The following is a 19,472-nucleotide window of genomic DNA, read 5'->3' as shown; positions in this document are numbered from 1 at the left end:
ACAATTCCCCGCAGGCCTCCCCCGCATGTTGGGACTTGGTAGACCACAAGTCCCAGCATGCGGGGCATTAATGGGCTCCCTTGGGTAAATTGACGCGTTTCATTGCAAATCATTGCCCACGGACCACCTACTCACTCCAGGAGGGTGGGCAATTGTGCTCTAGACACTGGTACTAACGTCTCCCAGTGTAATAGCATTCACAATAGTTGTGATGTGTGGCAATCATCACTGACTATAACCTACAGTGAACAACTACACAATCAGAATTGTTCAACTATTTTTATTTTGTGCAAATATATACGCAGACTTTAGAGAATTCCTGATTCTAGAATATAACCTTCATATATAGATATATACGTTCGAGAAAATTCACAGTCTCGGTTTTCCAAGGCAAAATCTGGATGTATAAAACACAGCCAGACTCGGTATGCAGCAGTAACCAGAACCTGTCACCGGGGGCAGTAGTCACAGATATTTATAATACCCCAAGCCCTGTTCATCAAGAGGGTTGGGATCATTGGGTCTACAGCAACTAGGTCGACATGGGTCAAGGTCGACATGGGTCAAGGTAGACAGGGTCATTAGGTTGACACAAGCAAGGTCGTCAGTCAAAAGGTCGACATGGGGTTTTTCACTGGTTTTTTTACTCGAATGTCGACACTGTTGACATGGACACAGTTTAAGGTGAACCGCATCCCCTTGCATCGCTTGCGTGCTTCTGGGATGGCACTTCTGGCACTATTTTATTCTCGCACCATTCCTTAGTGGGGAACCTCAGGCCCGGTGGCCATATGCGGCCCCCGTAGCCTGTCTAAGTGGCCCGCCCACCTGCCCGGCAGCTTTGCCGGGAGTCAAGTACAGGGGAATTCTCGCGAGAGGTCTGTAGTTCTTGCGAGATTCCTCTTAACAGCAGCCGGAGACTGTCAGTCCTATTCAGCGGCAGCCGCCGGAGCGTGGGACGGCTGCAGCAGGACAAATTGTAAGAGAAAGTTTTACATATGGCCCCCGAAGGATTTTTTTCCCCATACAAACGGCCCTTGGCACAAAAAAGGTTCCCCACCCCTGCCTTAGCGGATGGTAGGGCATGAAATACCTCATGTCGGCTCAAAAAACTGTAAAAAACCCCTAATGCTTGTGTCAACCTAATGACCTGTCGACCTAGACCCATGTCAACCTTGACCCATGTCGACATAGTTGCTTTAGACCCAATGACCGTATCCCCATCAGGAGGGAGTCTACACAACTAACATGCTAATTAGTCTGACCAGTATGCTAATTAGCAGATGACTGCTCTTTTATGTCACGTATCTCAACACATAGTGACATATACAGCGAGGCTTCTCCCACGAAAGTCCTGTGCAGCTGCACGCCACTTGGTGACAGATTCTTTGGGGCTGATTCGGGGTGGGGGGGCCATGTCTGATGTTAAATATTTTTGCCATCAATGGGGGAAAAAACCCAAATAATTTCCTAGTTTCCCGACATCGATACAGAACCATCCAATGAGGTTTGACCTTTTTTTTCCTACAAGGTGTCGGAACATGGAGCTCAGCTCCACCCCTGACACCTGCAAAGCCCCACCCCCAGACACTGATTGGCACACAACGTTTGGTCTGCTCTCTCCTGGAGCATTTTAAAGAAGGTGGGATGTGCGCGGTATAAATATGCAGAAAGATTTGGGAGGGGGCATATCGGAATTCAGATGTAAAATGTCACAGACTGTAGGTCCTCAATGATGCGCACTGTACTAAAAAAAATGTCTATTACCTCTTATATGCAAATGAGTCTTAATAAATATAACATCTATCATGTGTCCTCCTGGGTCACTTGTCCAGACTGATGCTCTTGTCCGCCACCGCGAACACAGGGCTGATAGGAGCGGAGAACTTGACCTGGTGGCTGCAGAGAATGACACAAGAATCTGGGTCGAAGAAGATGAGTTCACCACCGTCTATGTCCACCAGCACACTGATATGTTTCGGACATTTGAGAAGTTCCACGGGGTGATGCTGGGAGTCGTGGGAAAAGCGGAAGTCCTTGTCGTAACGGGAAAAGATCCAGGAAACTGGGTTGTATCCCAACCTGGCCTCGTTGCCCGAGCCCTTCCGTGCAATGGTCCTGTATGTTACCCCCAGCTTGTAGGCGCAGGTCTTCTCCACGTTGACTTTCCACATATGGATGCCGCTGTGGAAGGACTCGGCTGCCATGCAGTTGGGCCAGTGGTCAAAACGTTCAGGTCCATCTGGATAGGTCTTTGCTTTCTTCTGCAGGAACTTCAGGCTCTTGTTTTCCCCTAAGGCCAGCAATGGGCTCAGTGTCTTCTCGTCAAACGTGAGCTCTTCACAAGCTGGGAATGATAGGAAATATCACCAACTGGGAGCATGGTAAGCGTAATGTACAGTAGTGTCAGAGTCAGGGCCAGCACACAATACATACAGGAGGTCACTCGGGGACCCTGCTCCTCTCACTATATAACTCTCAGTCTGTGGCTTCCTGCTGCCCCCATTCCCCTCCTCACATCATGTCACTGCCCCTGTCACATGCAGCCCTGTCCTCACTGACACACCACCCATCTCCTGATATACTCTGTGCTGCTGGGGACCCTGCTTCTCTCACTATATAACTCTCAGTCTGTGGCTTCCTGCTGCCTTCATTCCCCTCCTAACATCATATCACTGCCCCTGACACATGCAGCCCTGTCCTCACTGACACACCACCCATCTCCTGATATACTCTGTGCTGCTGGGGACCCTGCTTCTCTCACTATATAACTCTCAGTCTGTGGCTTCCTGCTGCCTCCATACCCCTCCTCACATCATGTCACTGCCCCTGTCACATGCAGCCCTGTCCTCACTGACACACCACCCATCTCCTGATATACTCTGTGCTGCTGGGGCCCCTGCTCCCCCCACTTTATAACTCTCAATCTGTGGCTTCATGCTGCCTCCATTCCCCTCCTCACATCATATCACTGCCCCTGACACATGATGCCCTGTCCTCACTGACACACCACCCATCTCCTGATATACTCTGTGCTGCTGGGGCCCCTGCTCCCCCCACTTTATAACTCTCAATCTGTGGCTTCCTGCTGCCTCCATTCCCCTCCTCACATCATATCACTGTCCTCACTGATACAACACTCAGAGATTATGGGCCAGATGTACTAAGCTTGAAAAATGATAGAATGGAGAGTGATAAATGACCAGCCGATCAGCTCCTTCCTGCCGTGTCACAGACTGTGTTTGAAAAATTACAGACAGGAGCTGATTGGTTGGTGGTTTATTACTCTCCATTTTATCACTTTTCAAGCTTAGTACATTTACATCTGGACCTATATGAGGCTGTAGTGACTGGTACTGACCGGTGGTGCAGCAGAGGACAGAGGTAGAGGATATATGAGGCTGTAGTGACTGGTACTGACCGGTGGTGCAGCAGAGGACAGAGGTAGAGGATATATAAGGATGTAGTGACTGGTACTGACCGGTGGTGCAGCAGAGGACAGAGGTAGAGGATATATGAAGATGTAGTGACTGGTACTGACCGGTGGTGCAGCAGAGGTAGAGGATATATGAGGATGTAGTGACTGGTACTGACCGGTGGTGCAGCAGAGGACAGAGGTAGATTATATATGAGGATGTAGTGACTGGTACTGACCGGTGGTGCAGCAGAGGACAGAGGTAGAGGATATATGAAGATGTAGTGACTGGTACTGACCGGTGGTGCAGCAGAGGTAGAGGATATATGAGGATGTAGTGACTGGTACTGACTGGTGGTGCAGCAGAGGATATATGAGGATGTAGTGACTGGTACTGACCGGTGGTGCAGCAGAGGATACATGAGGATGTAGTGACTGGTACTGACCGGTGGTGCAGCAGAGGACAGAGGTAGAGGATATATGAGGATGTAGTGACTGGTACTGACCGGTGGTGCAGCAGAGGATACATGAGGATGTAGTGACTGGTACTGACCGGTGGTGCAGCAGAGGACAGAGGTAGAGGATATATGAGGATGTAGTGACTGGTACTGACCGGTGGTGCAGCAGAGGTAGAGGATATATGAGGATGTAGTGACTGGTACTGACCGGTGGTGCAGCAGAGGATATATGAGGATGTAGTGACTGGTACTGACCGGTGGTGCAGCAGAGGATACATGAGGATGTAGTGACTGGTACTGACCGGTGGTGCAGCAGAGGACAGAGGTAGAGGATATATGAGGATGTAGTGACTGGTACTGACCGGTGGTGCAGCAGAGGATACATGAGGATGTAGTGACTGGTACTGACCGATGGTGCAGCAGACGACAGAGGTAGAGGATATATGAGGATGTAGTGACTGGTACTGACCGGTGGTGCAGCAGAGGTAGAGGATATATGAGGATGTAGTGACTGGTACTGACCGGTGGTGCAGCAGAGGATATATGAGGATGTAGTGACTGGTACTGACCGGTGGTGCAGCAGAGGATACATGAGGATGTAGTGACTGGTACTGACCGGTGGTGCAGCAGAGGACAGAGGTAGAGGATATATGAAGATGTAGTGACTGGTACTGACCGGTGGTGCAGCAGAGGTAGAGGATATATGAGGATGTAGTGACTGGTACTGACCGGTGGTGCAGCAGAGGACAGAGGTAGATTATATATGAGGATGTAGTGACTGGTACTGACCGGTGGTGCAGCAGAGGACAGAGGATATATGAAGATGTAGTGACTGGTACTGACCGGTGGTGCAGCAGAGGACAGAGGTAGAGGATATATGAAGATGTAGTGACTGGTACTGACCGGTGCTGCAGCAGAGGTAGAGGATACATGAGGATGTAGTGACTGGTACTGACCGGTGGTGCAGCAGAGGACAGAGGTAGAGGATATAGTGACTGGTTCTGACCGGTGGTGCAGCAGAGGTAGAGGATACATGAGGATGTAGTGACTGGTACTGACCGGTGGTGCAGCAGAGGATACATGAGGATGTAGTGACTGGTACTGACCGGTGGTGCAGCAGAGGACAGAGGTAGTGGATACATGAGGATGTAGTGACTGGTACTGACTGGTGGTGCAGCAGAGGTAGAGGATACATGAGGATGTAGTGACTGGTACTGACCGGTGGTGCAGCAGAGGATACATGAGGATGTAGTGACTGGTACTGACCGGTGGTGCAGCAGAGGACAGAGGTAGTGGATACATGAGGATGTAGTGACTGGTACTGACTGGTGGTGCAGCAGAGGTAGAGGATACATGAGGATGTAGTGACTGGTACTGACCGGTGGTGCAGCAGAGGATACATGAGGATGTAGTGACTGGTACTGACCGGTGGTGCAGTAGAGGATATATGAGGACGTAGTGACTGGTACTGACCGGTGGTGCAGCAGAGGTAGAGGATATATGAGGATGTAGTGACTGGTACTGACCGGTGGTGCAGCAGAGGTAGAGGATATATGAGGATGTAGTGACTGGTACTGACCGGTGGTGCAGCAGAGGAGAGGTAGAGGATATATGAGGATGTAGGGACTGGTACTGCTGACCGGTGGTGCAGCAGAGGACAAAGGTGGAGGATACATGAGGATGTAGTGACTGGTACTGACCGGTGGTGCAGCAGAGGACAAAAGTAGAGGCTATATGAGGATGTAGTGACTGGTACTGACCGGTGGTGCAGCAGAGGATACATGAGGATGTAGTGACTGGTACTGACCGGTGGTGCAGCAGAGGTAGAGGATACATGAGGATGTAGTGACTGGTACTGACCGGTGGTACAGCAGAGGTAGAGGATACATGAGGATGTAGTGACTGGTACTGACCGGTGGTGCAGCAGAGGTAGAGGATACATGAGGATGTAGTGACTGGTACTGACCGGTGGTGCAGCAGAGGATACATGAGGATGTAGTGACTGGTACTGACCGGTGGTGCAGCAGAGGTAGAGGATACATGAGGATGTAGTGACTGGTACTGACCGGTGGTGCAGCAGAGGTAGAGGATACATGAGGATGTAGTGACTGGTACTGACCGGTGTGCAGCAGAGGACAGAGGTAGAGGATATATGAGGATGTAGTGACGGGCACTGACCGGTGGTGCAGCAGAGGATACATGAGGATGTAGTGACTGGTACTGACCGGTGGTGCAGCAGAGGACAGAGGTAGAGGATATATGAGGATGTAGTGACTGGTACTGACCGGTGGTGCAGCAGAGGAATGAGGTAGAGGATATATGAGGATGTAGTGACTGGTACTGACCGGTGGTGCAGCAGAGGACAGAGATAGAGGATATATGAGGATGTAGTGACTGGTACTGACCGGTGGTGCAGCAGAGGACAGAGGTAGAGGATATATGAGGATGTAGTGACTGGTACTGACCGGTGGTGCAGCAGAGGACAGAGGTAGAGGATATATGAGGATGTAGTGACTGGTACTGACCGGTGGTGCAGCAGAGGTAGAGGATACATGAGGATGTAGTGACTGGTACTGACCGGTGGTGCAGCAGAGGACAGAGGTGGCCCATAATCTGTTCAGCAATGGACTCTGCACACAATTCATGTTAAAGTTTAACTTTTCAGACTCTTGAGGCTCCAGTATCCCTTCCGCTTCTTCTGCTCTGGGAATAGAAGGAAGTGATTTGAGACATGGGAGCTCACCAGCTAATAACGGACACAATATAATCCTTACGTAACACGGAATATCCACCTCGTGATGCAGGGAACAAGCCCTTGTACAGATATAAATCCGCTGTTATTACATGTACTCACCTCTCTTCCATCTCATTCTCAGAGTTCTGGGGAGAGAGACAATGAGAACTGGTGAGACTGGGATGCACAGAAGCCGCACACAGAGGGAATATTACAGATATATTACATACTTCTATAGACTGTGGGGTTAGTCAGTAACTCTATATACTGTGAGGTTAGTCTATACTTCTAAACACTGGGGTTAGTCCATATCTCTATAAACTGTGGGGTTAGTCCGTAGTGCTATATATTGTGAGGTTAGTCCGTAGCTCTATAACTGTGAGGCTAGTCCGTAGCTCTATAACTGTGAGGCTAGTCCGTAGCTCTATAACTGCAAGGTTAGTCCGTAGTGCTTTATAGGGTGAGGATAGTCTGTAGCTCTATAACTGTGGGGTTAGTCCATAGCTCTATATACTGTGGGGTTAGTCCATAGCTCTATAACTGTGGGGTTAGTCCGTAGTGCTATATACTGTGAGGTTAGTCCGTAGCTCTATAACTGTGAGGTTAGTCCGTAGCTCTATAACTGTGAGGTTAGTCTATACTTCTAAACACTGGGTTTAGTCCGTATCTCTATAAACTGTGGGGTTAGTCCGTAGTGCTATATACTGTGAGGTTAGTCTATGGGTGAGATTTAATAGGATGAGAGATTCAGAAAGTGAGAGATTTGGGAAGAAATCTCCAGGGTTTTTTTTAAAGCGGCAATCATTTACACTGCAAAATCAAACTGGTTTTGCAGTGTAAATGATTGCCGCTTTAAAAAAACTGGAAATTTCTCACCAAATCTCTCACTTTCTGAATCTCTCATCCTATTAAATCTCACCCCATATCTCAATAAACTGTTGGGTTAGTCCATACTGCTATATACTGTGGGGTTAGTCCATAGCTCTATAACTGTGAGGTTAGTCCGTATCTCTAAAACTGAAGTTAGTCCATAGCTCTATAACTGTAAGGTTAGTCCATAGCTCTATATACTGTAAGGTTAGTCCGTAGTGCTATATAGGGTGAGGTTAGTCCATAGCTCTATAACTGTGGGGCTAGTCCGTAGCTTTATGTACTGTGAGGTTAGTCCGTAGCTCTATATACTGTAAGGTTAGTCCGTAGCACTATATAGTGTGAGGTTAGTCTGTAGCTCTATAACTGTGAGGTTAGTCCATAGCTCTATATACTGTGGGGTTAGTCCGTAGCTCTATGAACTGTGGGGTTAGTCTGTAGCTCTATATACTGTGGGGTTAGTCCGTAGCTCTATATACTGTGAGGTTACTCCGTAGCTCTATAACTGTGAGGTTAGTCTGTCGCTCTATATACTGTGGGGTTAGGCCGTAGCTCTATATACTGTGGGGTTAGTCCGTAGCTCTATATACTGTGGGGTTAGTCCGTATCACTATAACTGTGAGGTTGGTCTGTAGCTCTAAAACTGTGAGGTTAGTCCGTAGCTCTATATACTGTGGGGTTAGTCCGTAGCTCTATATACTGTGGGGTTAGTCCGTAGCTCTATATACTGTGGGGTTAGTCCATAGCTCTATAACTGTGGGGTTAGTCCGTAGCTCTAAATACTGTGAGGTTAGCCCGTATCACTATAACTGTAAGGTTAGTCCATAGCTCTATATACTGTGGGGTTAGTCCATAGCTCTATATACTGCACAGTAAGTCCGTAGCTCTATATACTGTGAGGTTAGTCCGTAGCTCTATATACTGTGGGGTTAGTCCATAGCTCTATATACTGCACAGTTAGTCCGTAGCTCTATATACTGTGAGGTTAGTCCGTAGCTCTATATACTGTGGGGTTAGTCCATAGCTCTATATACTGTGGGGTTAGTCCATAGCTCTATATACTGCACAGTTAGTCCGTAGCTCTATATACTGTGAGGTTAGTCCGTAGCTCTGGGGACATGACGGCGTTAGCACCTTACACTATAAAGTTGGGTCCTTAGTCTATATGTATATACATGATGAGGTTATAACATTTCTCTGTGGATGTAGAATCATACCTCCCAACATGACCCTCTCCAGGAGGGACACAGGGGCAGATTTATTAAGCTCGGTGAAGTGATAAACTGTCTGGTTTTTATCACCGGCCAATCAGCTCCTACTTGTGAAGTTACAGGCCTGGTTTGAAAAATGACAGGTAGAAGCTGATTGGGCGGTGATAAAAACCAGACAGTTTATCACTTCACCGAGCTTAATAAATCTCCGGTAGTGTCTAATTCACATGCAGTTTTGGTAATTTTCCCACCATGCACTGGGTCCACGTATACCTGGAGGGGGAATATAAATCTGTGGCGAGCGAATCGAGCCACCGTGCCCGAAGCGTGCGAGCCCACGAGGGTACAATGCTGCAAAAATAAAACAAAATAACCGACACCTACGTGAATTACAGATAAATTAAAAACCGTTGTGAGGGCATCTAACAACTTCCGCCCTCACTGAACGTCACATCCTGTAACCAATACTGCATGTGAACTAGTCTCTACCATAATCCTACCCCACATTGCTCTGTTCTGGCACTTCCCTCTTAATCTATGATTGCCATCACCTGTGCGGAAGCACCTTTCTTATCCATTAACCTGTTCAACACAGATGAAGGTAATCGTGCATGAAGAAGAATGTCCAGGAGCAGAGCAGTGTGTCCCTTCCTGGAGAAGATCATGTTGGAAGGTATGTAGAATGACCAGCGACACGAGCAGCCGCTCTCTTACTATAAGGCTGACGTCATCTGTGTTGGTCAGCACGCTCACTAGGTAGTTCCTGATCCCGGACAGCTTCCCGGCAGACTCCGTCCAGTGGGCCCTCTGTGTGAGGACCCCCTGCTGCACCCTCTCCTCCTCTGCATGGACCTCTTCCAGCAGTCGCTGCTCCTCATTCTCGCACAGGTTGCGGATGAAGTTCAGTCGCTGGATGATCAGCTCGCGGGCGCCCCTGGCTGTGCTCTGTCCAATGGAGAAGCAGATTATCACCTCCTGACTGTGCCACCAGCAAATAGAGAAACGGCAAAGGGTTTAGATGCTGTAACCCAGCGCCTAAGGGGAAATAGGTCAACACAAGCAAGAGGTTGACCTGGAAATGGTTGACGCATAAAAAGGTTGACATGAGTTTTTTCTTATTTCATTGGTGTCATTGTTGACACCTGAGCACCCAATTAGTGTATTGCCATGGTAACCAATCACAATCAAAGTACAAATTTAAAAAGTTATGTTGAGCCGGTCATGCGTCGACCATTGCCAATGTCGACCTTTCGATTGTCTGAGCCTAAAACAGCAGGTCAGCAATAGAAACACTAAGGGTACGCCATGGGGTCCGGCTATATGGCCCCATATGAGCACCTGTAGGGGTGGGGTACAGTGTATGGGAAGAAGGTTATTACCGCCACTCGTGGGGTCTTTGCTGGAAGGACGTCGGCCAGATACTTCTCAATCCCGGCCGTCTGTAGCTGCAGCCTCTCGCACTGATCCACAATCTTGTTCTATGAGGAAAGGAGTCAGTTAGTGATACACACAGGGGGTGATTCAAGATCAGATGTTCCCCAGCGTATTCCGATGGTGCGGCTCTGCGCACGCTTATGGGCGATTATACGCATGTGCGGGGCCGCTGTGTGACCGCTTTTTGTGCCAACGCAGTCACCAAGGCATTTACATGGGTATGGGAGGGTGGGGGAGCAGGGGTACACCCAGTGTTTATATTGTACTGTTATCATTTGTACTGTCTCCAAGGAAGCGGTACATCTGTCAGAATGAACTTAGGTCTACAGTCATTAGGTCGACCCCACTAGGTCGACTGGCAGGAAGGTCGACCTGACTTAAGGTCGACATGGGCCAAGGTCGACATGAGTTAAGGTCGAATTTGCATAAAGGTCGACATGAGGAAGGTCGACTGGTCATAAGGTCGACATGGGTTTTTCACTGTTTTTTTATCTGAATGTCGACACAGTCGACATGGACACAGTTGGCAATGAGAATCGGACCCTCGCATCGCTCGCGATGCTTCGGGCACGGTGCCTTGCTGCGCTCGGCACACTATTTTATTCTCCCACCACGCCCTAGTGGATGGTAGGGCATGAAATACCGCCTGTCGGCACATGTCGGCTCAAAAAACAGTGAAAAACCCATGTCGACCTTATGACCAGTCGACCTTCCTCATGTCGACCTTTATGCAAATTCGACCTTAAGTCATGTCGACCTTGGCCCATGTCGACCTTAAGTCAGGTCGACCTTCCTGCCAGTCGATCTAGTGGGGTCGACCTAATGACTGTAGACCTAAGTTCATTCTAATAGATGACCGCTTCCCGTCTCCAACAGGTAAAACACTGAACAGCTCCCCTGTTCTGCAGAGCATTACATCTATTGTGTGGGATTGATTTGTATATCTAGGTAAAACACTGAACATCTCCTCTGTGTAATTCACAACAGTACCTAGCCTGTGTCTAGGGAGGAATTTATTTTTATTCTAAGTGATATATAGTATCCTGAAATGCTAGTTTTGTTTTTCTAAGCCACTTTTATTGCTATGTGTTGTAGGGGGTGGGGACTGAGTGAGTGGATTCCAATTATTGGGAATTGGGAACCCATGCATTGTAAAGCTGTGTACACACAGGGGCGATAGGGGCGGAAATCGCTGGAAATATGGTCGCAGGCGACCATATTGCCAGTGATGGGAGTGTGCGCGCTCCTGTTTTCAGCCTCGTTCTAATCGATGTTCGCAGGAGCTTGCTCCTGCGACCAGCTAATTACCTCTGCGGCACCGCCGGCAGAGGTTCCCTTTCATCAGCGACCATCTCTGGTCGCTGATGAAAAGGAGAAACTGAGCAATATATTGCTCAGCCATATATGGCTGAGCAATATATCTCCCCCGTGTGTACGGGGCTTTAGAGTACTTTAGTTGTCATTGCATACGGCTGTGGCCAGAGTTTATCTGTGGGCCTAGATTGAAGTGGGCCGTTATTAAAGTGGGAAAACTGATTCATAACTACAGTGTTATACCAGCGTTACACCGGAGTGAAACTGAAGGACAAAACAACAACTGAGAAAACCAAAGTCTGCTTTGAGTGAGTTAAATTCATTCACACAACATACTACTCCTGGCTGCTTAATCTGGCAATTCAACCATAATATCACCATTCTTACATCTGCAAACAACTTTTACTATCACTGTTAAAGCTTGTAATTGCACTGTCAGTTTTGAAAATGACCAGCTGTACCTCTAATGACTTCACCACTCCTGCTCTTCCATTGATAGTAGGTGTCCCCCAACATTTTATTCTTGGCCCTCTTCTTCTCTATCTCTATACGTCCTTTCTGGGTGAGCTTATGTGCTCACTCGACTTCATACCTCCCAACTGTCACGCTTTCCGCGGGAACGTCCCGATATTCGGGGACGTTCCCGGGGCCGCCATTGTCCCGCGGTGGGGGGGACAGTTGGGAGCCCCCCAGCTTGCAGAGAATAGACGCTGTGCGCATGCGCACAGCGTCTATTCAGCGCCGACGAGCGACGAAAACGGGGCGTGGCCGGAGTTCGCGTCACCCCGTGAGACCACGCCCCCTTTTCTCGAGGCCGCGCCCCCTTTTCGAACGTCCCGACCTCCCAACTTCAAAAGTTGGGAGGTATGCGACTTCCACTATCACATCTATGCTGATAACACTGAAATCTACCTCTCCTCTCCTGATCTCTCTCCCTCTATCCTCACTCATATCTCCAACTGTCTCTCTGCTGTCTACTCTTGGATGACCCAGCGCTTTTTTAGACTTAAAATATCAAAGACTAAGCTGACCTCTTCCCACCCTCCTGCATAAAACCCGACCATCTCTCATCCTAACCTACTGTTTATGTCCACTTCTACCCCTTCTGTGTCACCCCTGTCTGTCTAACCCTCCCCTTTAGAATGTAAGCTCTCACGAGCAGGGCCCTCTCTCCTCATGTGCCTTTCTTAGAATATATAAACCTCTGCCACCCTGATGCTTGCTTCAGTGTCCTGTCCCCTGATGCAACTATCCATATTAACCATGTACTTGTCCTAAACTGTCTTGTGATGTAATTCGTTATGTGTTTTTGCTCATAACTATGCTCTGTAAAGCGCTGCGGAATCTGTGTGCGCTATATAAGAAACTGTTAATAAATAAATAATAAGGGGAGATAAATCAATCTATGGTCGGTGACCATCTCATTATTTCTCTCCCCTTCGGCCGCATGCGAGGGGGGTTGTGTTCTCGCATGTTAAAGAGGGGATGCGGGCTGCACTGATGGGGGGAGGGGTTTGTTCGGCAGGGCACAGTTTACCTGCTCGTTAAGCAGCAACCAGGTAATGAAGAGTGGGGGGATTAACAATTAATGATTCATTTAATTTCAATAGACATTTGGTTGCTGTCAGTTGAATATTGACAGGTCAGAGGTCAGCCGGTGTTTATAAAAGCATCAGAGGGTATAATCCGTTCCTGCACTTATAACCGTCACATTCACCTTCCAATGGGGCAGATGTATTAAGCCTGGAGAAGAGATAAACTGGAGATAAAGTGGTAGGAGATAAAGTACCAGCCAATCAACTCCCAACTGTCATTTTCAAATGCAGTTCATTGGCTGGTGCGTTATCTCCTTTCACTTTATCTTCAGTTTATCTCTTCTCCAAGCTTAATACATCTGCCCCAATGAGCGCTACGTGAAACTTCTGGTGGTTGCACGAAACAGATATCCATGGACTGCCACCAAACGCCATTGTTAGGGCTCCAAGGTAACCCAACTCCCAAGGTGTTCCTTGGTATGTACGACAGGAGCCAAGAATTCATGGTGGCCACAAAAGAGACTATTGTTCTGTGCCCCAGATGCAGAGAATGAAGCATTGTGAGCAATATAAGCCGGCTCGGGTTCCTACGGGCGACCGCTGAGTGTTTATCTGGATGGACGGGGATCCAACTCAGCAGTGAGATAGGACATACCCTGCTCATCTCCTCACAGGTCCCCGCACCCTTCTTACTGTGACTTCTACACAGGCTGTAGGCAGCCTATCAATGAGCTGTGAGCCACAACAGAGGCGTGGCCTGGTGCCACCGGTCGTATGTTCTCATTCCAAACGTCCAGCAGTATATTGTAGGGCTGTGGGAGGAAACCCACACAAGTCCAGGGAGAATGGGCCTGATTCGGGCTGCGAGACGTTCGGAGCCCAGTGAGCAGGTAACCGCAGCCCCACTGCGTACCATGTGCAGACGTGGTTGTTCGATAATCGGTCGGCCTGCAAATTTGCAGCCCAGCGAATGGTTCTGAATCAGGCCCAATATGCAAACTCCACACAGTTAGGGCTGTGGTGGGAATTGAACCCAAGACCTCAGTCATGTGAGGCGGGACTGCTAACCATTAATCACCACCAAAAAAACCCCTTCTCTGGCAAAAATGGCTATTGGCACTGACCACCACCAACGGGGTATGTATGCATTGCTGGTAGTGGCGCTATTGCCCATTTATTAAGGTTATCGCTGTCCTCCAATCACCGAGAGGGGGTGGGTGGTGGTGAGTACGAATTAACCAGCCACCAGTGCCCCCTGCACCCACGTTTGTGCAACTTCCATTATTTAAAAGAAACGGGTCTGTTCCTTTGATTTCGTCACATCCCTTCAGTACCCCGCCCCGTGACCATTCTCGGAAACCCTGGCTATAGCAAGGGGCAGCAAATGTACTATATTGACACATACTGCGGCTCAGCTGAAGGTCGCGGGCCCCAGTACAACATCTGAGCTGCCCCCTTCTGCCGCCTGTCTACTAGAGTGGTGTTTGTATGGAGGTGTAGGGACGATCATTGTCCATCGATGTCTTTAAAACATCGATGGTCTATGGCCGATGCGGAATATTTAGTTGGAGAACTTGTCCCCTGGGAATACGTAGGACCAGGGGTCACTGTATTCATAAGACACACGTCCCTTGCTCCTATTAGAGGATCGCTGGGACACAAAGGCAACCTGTATAACTCGGGTGGAGAAACGAGTCACCATGTCACTAACAACAAGGACCGGGGCTGGGAGCGCACTGTGTACTTATACAACGTATAATATAGACAATGATGCAAAGGCACCAGGTAACAAGCTTCGAGGGAGGCGCACTCTGCTTTGGAGAGAGATAAAGTTTACAGATATAATGTACCAGTAAACCAGCTCCTAACTGCCATGTTACAGGCTGTGTTTGAAAAATGAAATTGAGGAGTTAATTGGCGGCTACTCTACTCTCTCTCTCCTCCTTACCATTTCCCCCCCAAAAAAGGTGTTATTTTATCTATCTTTCTCCACTTTGTCACGCTCCTGAAAATGGCAGCACAGCTCCCGCGCAGGCAGGGGTCCCTTATCCCTGTGACCGACGCGATTCTCTGAGATCTGCGCAATCTATCTATCTACAGGTGCACACACTCACTCACACACACGTGCGCGCACACACACACACTCCCATGTGCAGCATGCTGTTTGTGTACACTGAGTAACTAACAGCTGCGGTGTTGTCACTGTCAGGTATCCGACAATATGTGCAGAACAATAAGGAGAATGAGGATCCTCAGCCCCCTCTATGTAATTATAATTAGGAGTTTATCTAAATGATCTACATCCTGGCGGCACGCAGACCATAATTAGATTCCTAGTCTCCCAACATGTGGGATTAGTACAAACAGATCTGTCCTGTTTCCTTTCTGTTTGTAATGATTAAGTGACGTAATCCCCCCCCCCAGTGATGACACTCACACAGTGCTTATTACGTAGTAATCCATGGATGGTGTAATGGTTATAGCATTACTGCCTCACAGCGCTGAGGTCATGGGTTCTATCCCCACCATGTGTTATATATACGGGGCAGTACGGATGGTGTAATGGTTAGCATTACCGCCTCACAGCGCTGAGGTCATGGGTTCTATCCCCACCATGTGTTATATATACGGGGCAGTACGGATGGTGTAATGGTTAGCATTACCGCCTCACAGCGCTGAGGTCATGGGTTCCATTCCCACCATGGCCCTAACTGTGTGGAGTTTGTATATTCTCTCAATGCCTGGCCTATGTGTACCCTGGTTTCCTGCTAGGTTTCTGGCTCTATAAAGCATAACAATGATAATTCTTCTTCCTTAGTGACGGCTGCATAGATTATTTGTATGGATGCCATATGCGCCTGACTCTCCCAAGCTAGTGATGTGATATCCTATTCACTATGACAGACTGATTCCTCGTCACCCAGTAATAATTACAGTAGTGACAGCACACTGCACACTCATTGTCACAGCCTTCCACCACACATTCACACTGCACTAATCACACACACAACACAAACTGAAAAACACACCCGCAATCTGATAGACCCAGTGTCATATACAAACACTCCACCACCGCCTCCTCCTCCTCCTCCACACACACCGACAGCACCAGCATTCCCTCCCTGTGCCAGCACCTGGCACACACACACACACTGACAGCACCAGAACTCCATGCCCCAAACCAGCACCTGGCACACACACTGACAGCACCAGCACTCCATCCCCATACCAGCACCTGGCACACACACTGACAGCACCAGAACTGCCTCCCTGGGCCAGCACCTGGCACACACTGACAGCACCAGCACTCCATCCCCATACTAGTGCCTGGCAAACACACACTGACGCACCAGCACTCCCTCGCCATACCAGCACCTGGCAAACACACACTGACAGCACCAGCACTCCCTCCCCGTGCCAGCACCTGGAACACACACACACTGATAGCACCAGCGCTTCCTCCCCGTGCCAGCACCTGGAACACACACACTGACAGCACCAGCACTCCCTTCCCTGTGCCAGCGCCTGGCACACACACACTCCCTCCTCATACCAGCTCCTGGCAAACACAATGATAGCACCTCCCCGTGCCAGCACCTGGAACACACACACACTTACAGAACCAGCACTCACACACACTAATAGCACCAGCATTCCCTCCCTGGGCCAGCGCCTGGCACACACACTGACAGCACCAGCACTCCCTCCCCGTGCCAGCACCTGGAACACACACACACACTGAAGCACCAGCACTCCCTTCCCTGTGCCAGCGCCTCACACACACTAATAGCACCAGCATTCCCTCCCTGGGCCAGCGCCTGGCACACACACACACACACACTGACAGCACCAGCACTCCCTCCCCGTGCCAGCACCTGGAACACACACACACTGACAGCACCAGCACTCCCTTCCCTGTGCCAGTGCCTCACACACACTAATAGCACCAGCATTCCCTCCCTGGGCCAGCGCCTGGCACACACACACACACTGACACCACCAGCACTCCCTCCCTGGGCCAGCACCTGGCACACACACACACACTGACAGCACCAGCACTCCCTCCCTGGGCCAGCGCCTGGCACACACACTGGGCGAGGATGAATGAGATTTCTCCCTCTGCAGCAGTGAGTCACCCAGCCCAGTCCCTGCAGTCAGGTTTGCAGCCTCTAACACCCACCTCCTGCTGCCACCAACAGTTCTACATCTTTAACCCTTGCAGATGCCCTAACCACAGAGGTATGGATCACCAGCAAAGCTCTGCAATGCAGCAGCAACAGACCATCTCCACCACTTACCCTGATCTGGGCAGCCTTCTCCTCTGCTGGCTTGGTCTTGTGGGACAGGCAGTTGCCCTGGGATTTGCACTGGGGGCAGATGAGCTTGTAGTCCTGGTAGCAGTACAGGCTCAGCTTCTGACCATGGTCTCTGCAGGTGTCTGTCCATGAGGAGTCTACTGAGGGGGCTTCTCCCTGCGGAACATCACCAGTCCTGCCAGCAGGTATATCCTCTGCAGAGGAGGGGTCCCCAAGGTCGATAGTCTCCTCCGGAGAGTGGTCCAGGGCTAAGGTGGCCAGTTGCCCATCGGGGATCCACTCCGCAGGTGCCCCCTTCTCATCGCCCCAGGAGTGGGAGCCTGTGATCACCCACAGTGGTAGATGGTGGTCCCCAGAGTCTGGATGGGACATGCTGGAGCAGAGAGCAGGAGATCTGGGTATGGATCCCGAGAGTGTTCCCAGCTGCACCTGTCCCCAGGTAGAGAGTGTCAGCCCCTGGGAGGAGCCAGTGACACAATCAGAGGTTGTTCCAAGCAGAGATCAGAGTGCTGCTGTCAGTGCAGGATAGACAGGCAGGACTGGACTGTGGTCTCATTATCCTCAGTGTATGGACTGCAGGTCACAGCTAGGCAACCTACGCCTCTGCAGCAGCTGTGCATGCTGGGACTTGTAGTGTCACACTCATGTATCCCCTATCTTATTACTAATAACTCCTCAGTGATTATATACCAATACTCCATTCATTGTGTGACTGGTAAGAAGATAAGGGTGGGAGAGCTCCTGTGCTGCAGACTTTCTATAGAGCAGCCATTGTCTCTGTATTACACCCAGATCCCAGGTCTCCCTGTACCAATAGTGTCTATTACATGCACAGTGTCCAATACAAGGGACAAGTGGCAGAATCATCTGGGGCACAAGTATAGGAGAAATCCCTGATTTACCGCATGCTACTCGTAGGACCAGATATCTTACTCATCAGTACATTGCAGTACAGTACTCATCATTATATTGCAGTACAGTACTCATCATTATATTACAGTACTCATCAGTACAGTACTCATCATTACAGTACATTACAGTACTCATCAGTGCATTACATTACAGTACTCATCAGTACATTACAGTACAGTACTCATCAGTACATTACATTACAGTACATTACAGTACAGTGCTCATCAGTGCATTACAGTACAGTACTCATCAGTACATTACATTACTCATCAGTGCATTACAGTACAGTACTCATCAGTACATTACAGTACTCATCAGTACATTACAGTACAGTACTCATCAGTGCATTACAGTACAGTACTCATCAGTACATTACATTACAGTACTCATCAGTACATTACAGTACTCATCAGTACATTACAGTACTCATCAGTACATTACATTACAGTACTCATCAGTACATTACAGTACTCATCAGTACATTACAGTACAGTACTCATCAGTACATTACTCATTAGTACATTACAGTACAGTACTCAGCAGTACATTACATTACTCAGCAGTACATTACAGTACAGTACTCATCAGTACATTACAGTACAGTACTCATCAGTGCATTACTCATTAGTACATTACAGTACAGTACTCAGCAGTACATTACATTACTCAGCAGTACATTACAGTAAAGTACTCATCAGTACATTACAGTGCAGTACTCATTACATTGCACATTATCTACAAAATCATCATTTGTTAGTACATAGAACAAAATAAAAAATAATGATATCTTTTTATATTTATTTCAGCTTACATCCACCTTACTGCTGTATATTATCTGATTGATACAGTATAAAACAATACAATATTATTATTCAAATGATTGTTATTATTGCATTATTATTCTTGTATTATTAAAATGATTGTTATTTTTGTTAGTAGTATTATTATTAGCAGTATTATTTTATTATTTAAATAATTGCTATTGTTAGTAGTACTAGTATTTTTTTATTATTATTATTATATTTTTAGTATTATTTATTATTATAACTATTATTATTGTTGTTTTTGTTATTTTTTATTACTATTATTTCCATTGGCTTATGTGACCATGAGGGAGTTTTCCAAGTTCCCTCCCAACACCCCGCTACCATACTGAGTGCTATTCATATACAATAAAACTCAGCATATTCTTGGACTCTCCTTCAGTTGTCAACAACCTTCTTACGTCGCGCTGAGGAATGCACACTTCCACATGTGACCAGCTGAAGATAAG

The 19,472-nt window shown here is 48.4% G+C and overlaps 1 protein-coding gene across 1 annotated transcript; it reads right to left on the bottom strand.

The window, feature by feature from the left end:
• Positions 1 to 265: 265 nt before the first annotated feature.
• Positions 266 to 17,854, bottom strand: BSPRY (B-box and SPRY domain containing). The gene is made up of 6 exons (XM_083161187.1): positions 17,270 to 17,854; positions 10,068 to 10,166; positions 9,403 to 9,633; positions 6,728 to 6,753; positions 6,452 to 6,576; positions 266 to 2,347 (listed from the first exon to the last, which is right to left on the bottom strand). Exons 1-6 carry the CDS (start codon positions 17,657 to 17,659, stop codon positions 1,824 to 1,826), a joined length of 1,395 nt encoding a protein of 464 aa, XP_083017313.1. The 5' UTR covers positions 17,660 to 17,854; the 3' UTR covers positions 266 to 1,823.
• Between the last annotated feature and the right edge of the window lie 1,618 nt (positions 17,855 to 19,472).

The sequence above is a fragment of the Crinia signifera genome, chromosome 9 (genome assembly GCF_055691185.1).
Source record: "Crinia signifera chromosome 9, ASM5569118v1, whole genome shotgun sequence".
NCBI classification, from domain to species: Eukaryota; Metazoa; Chordata; class Amphibia; order Anura; family Myobatrachidae; genus Crinia; species Crinia signifera.
Note: the sequence above shows the minus strand (reverse complement) of the source record. Positions and strands in the feature narration are given on the sequence as shown.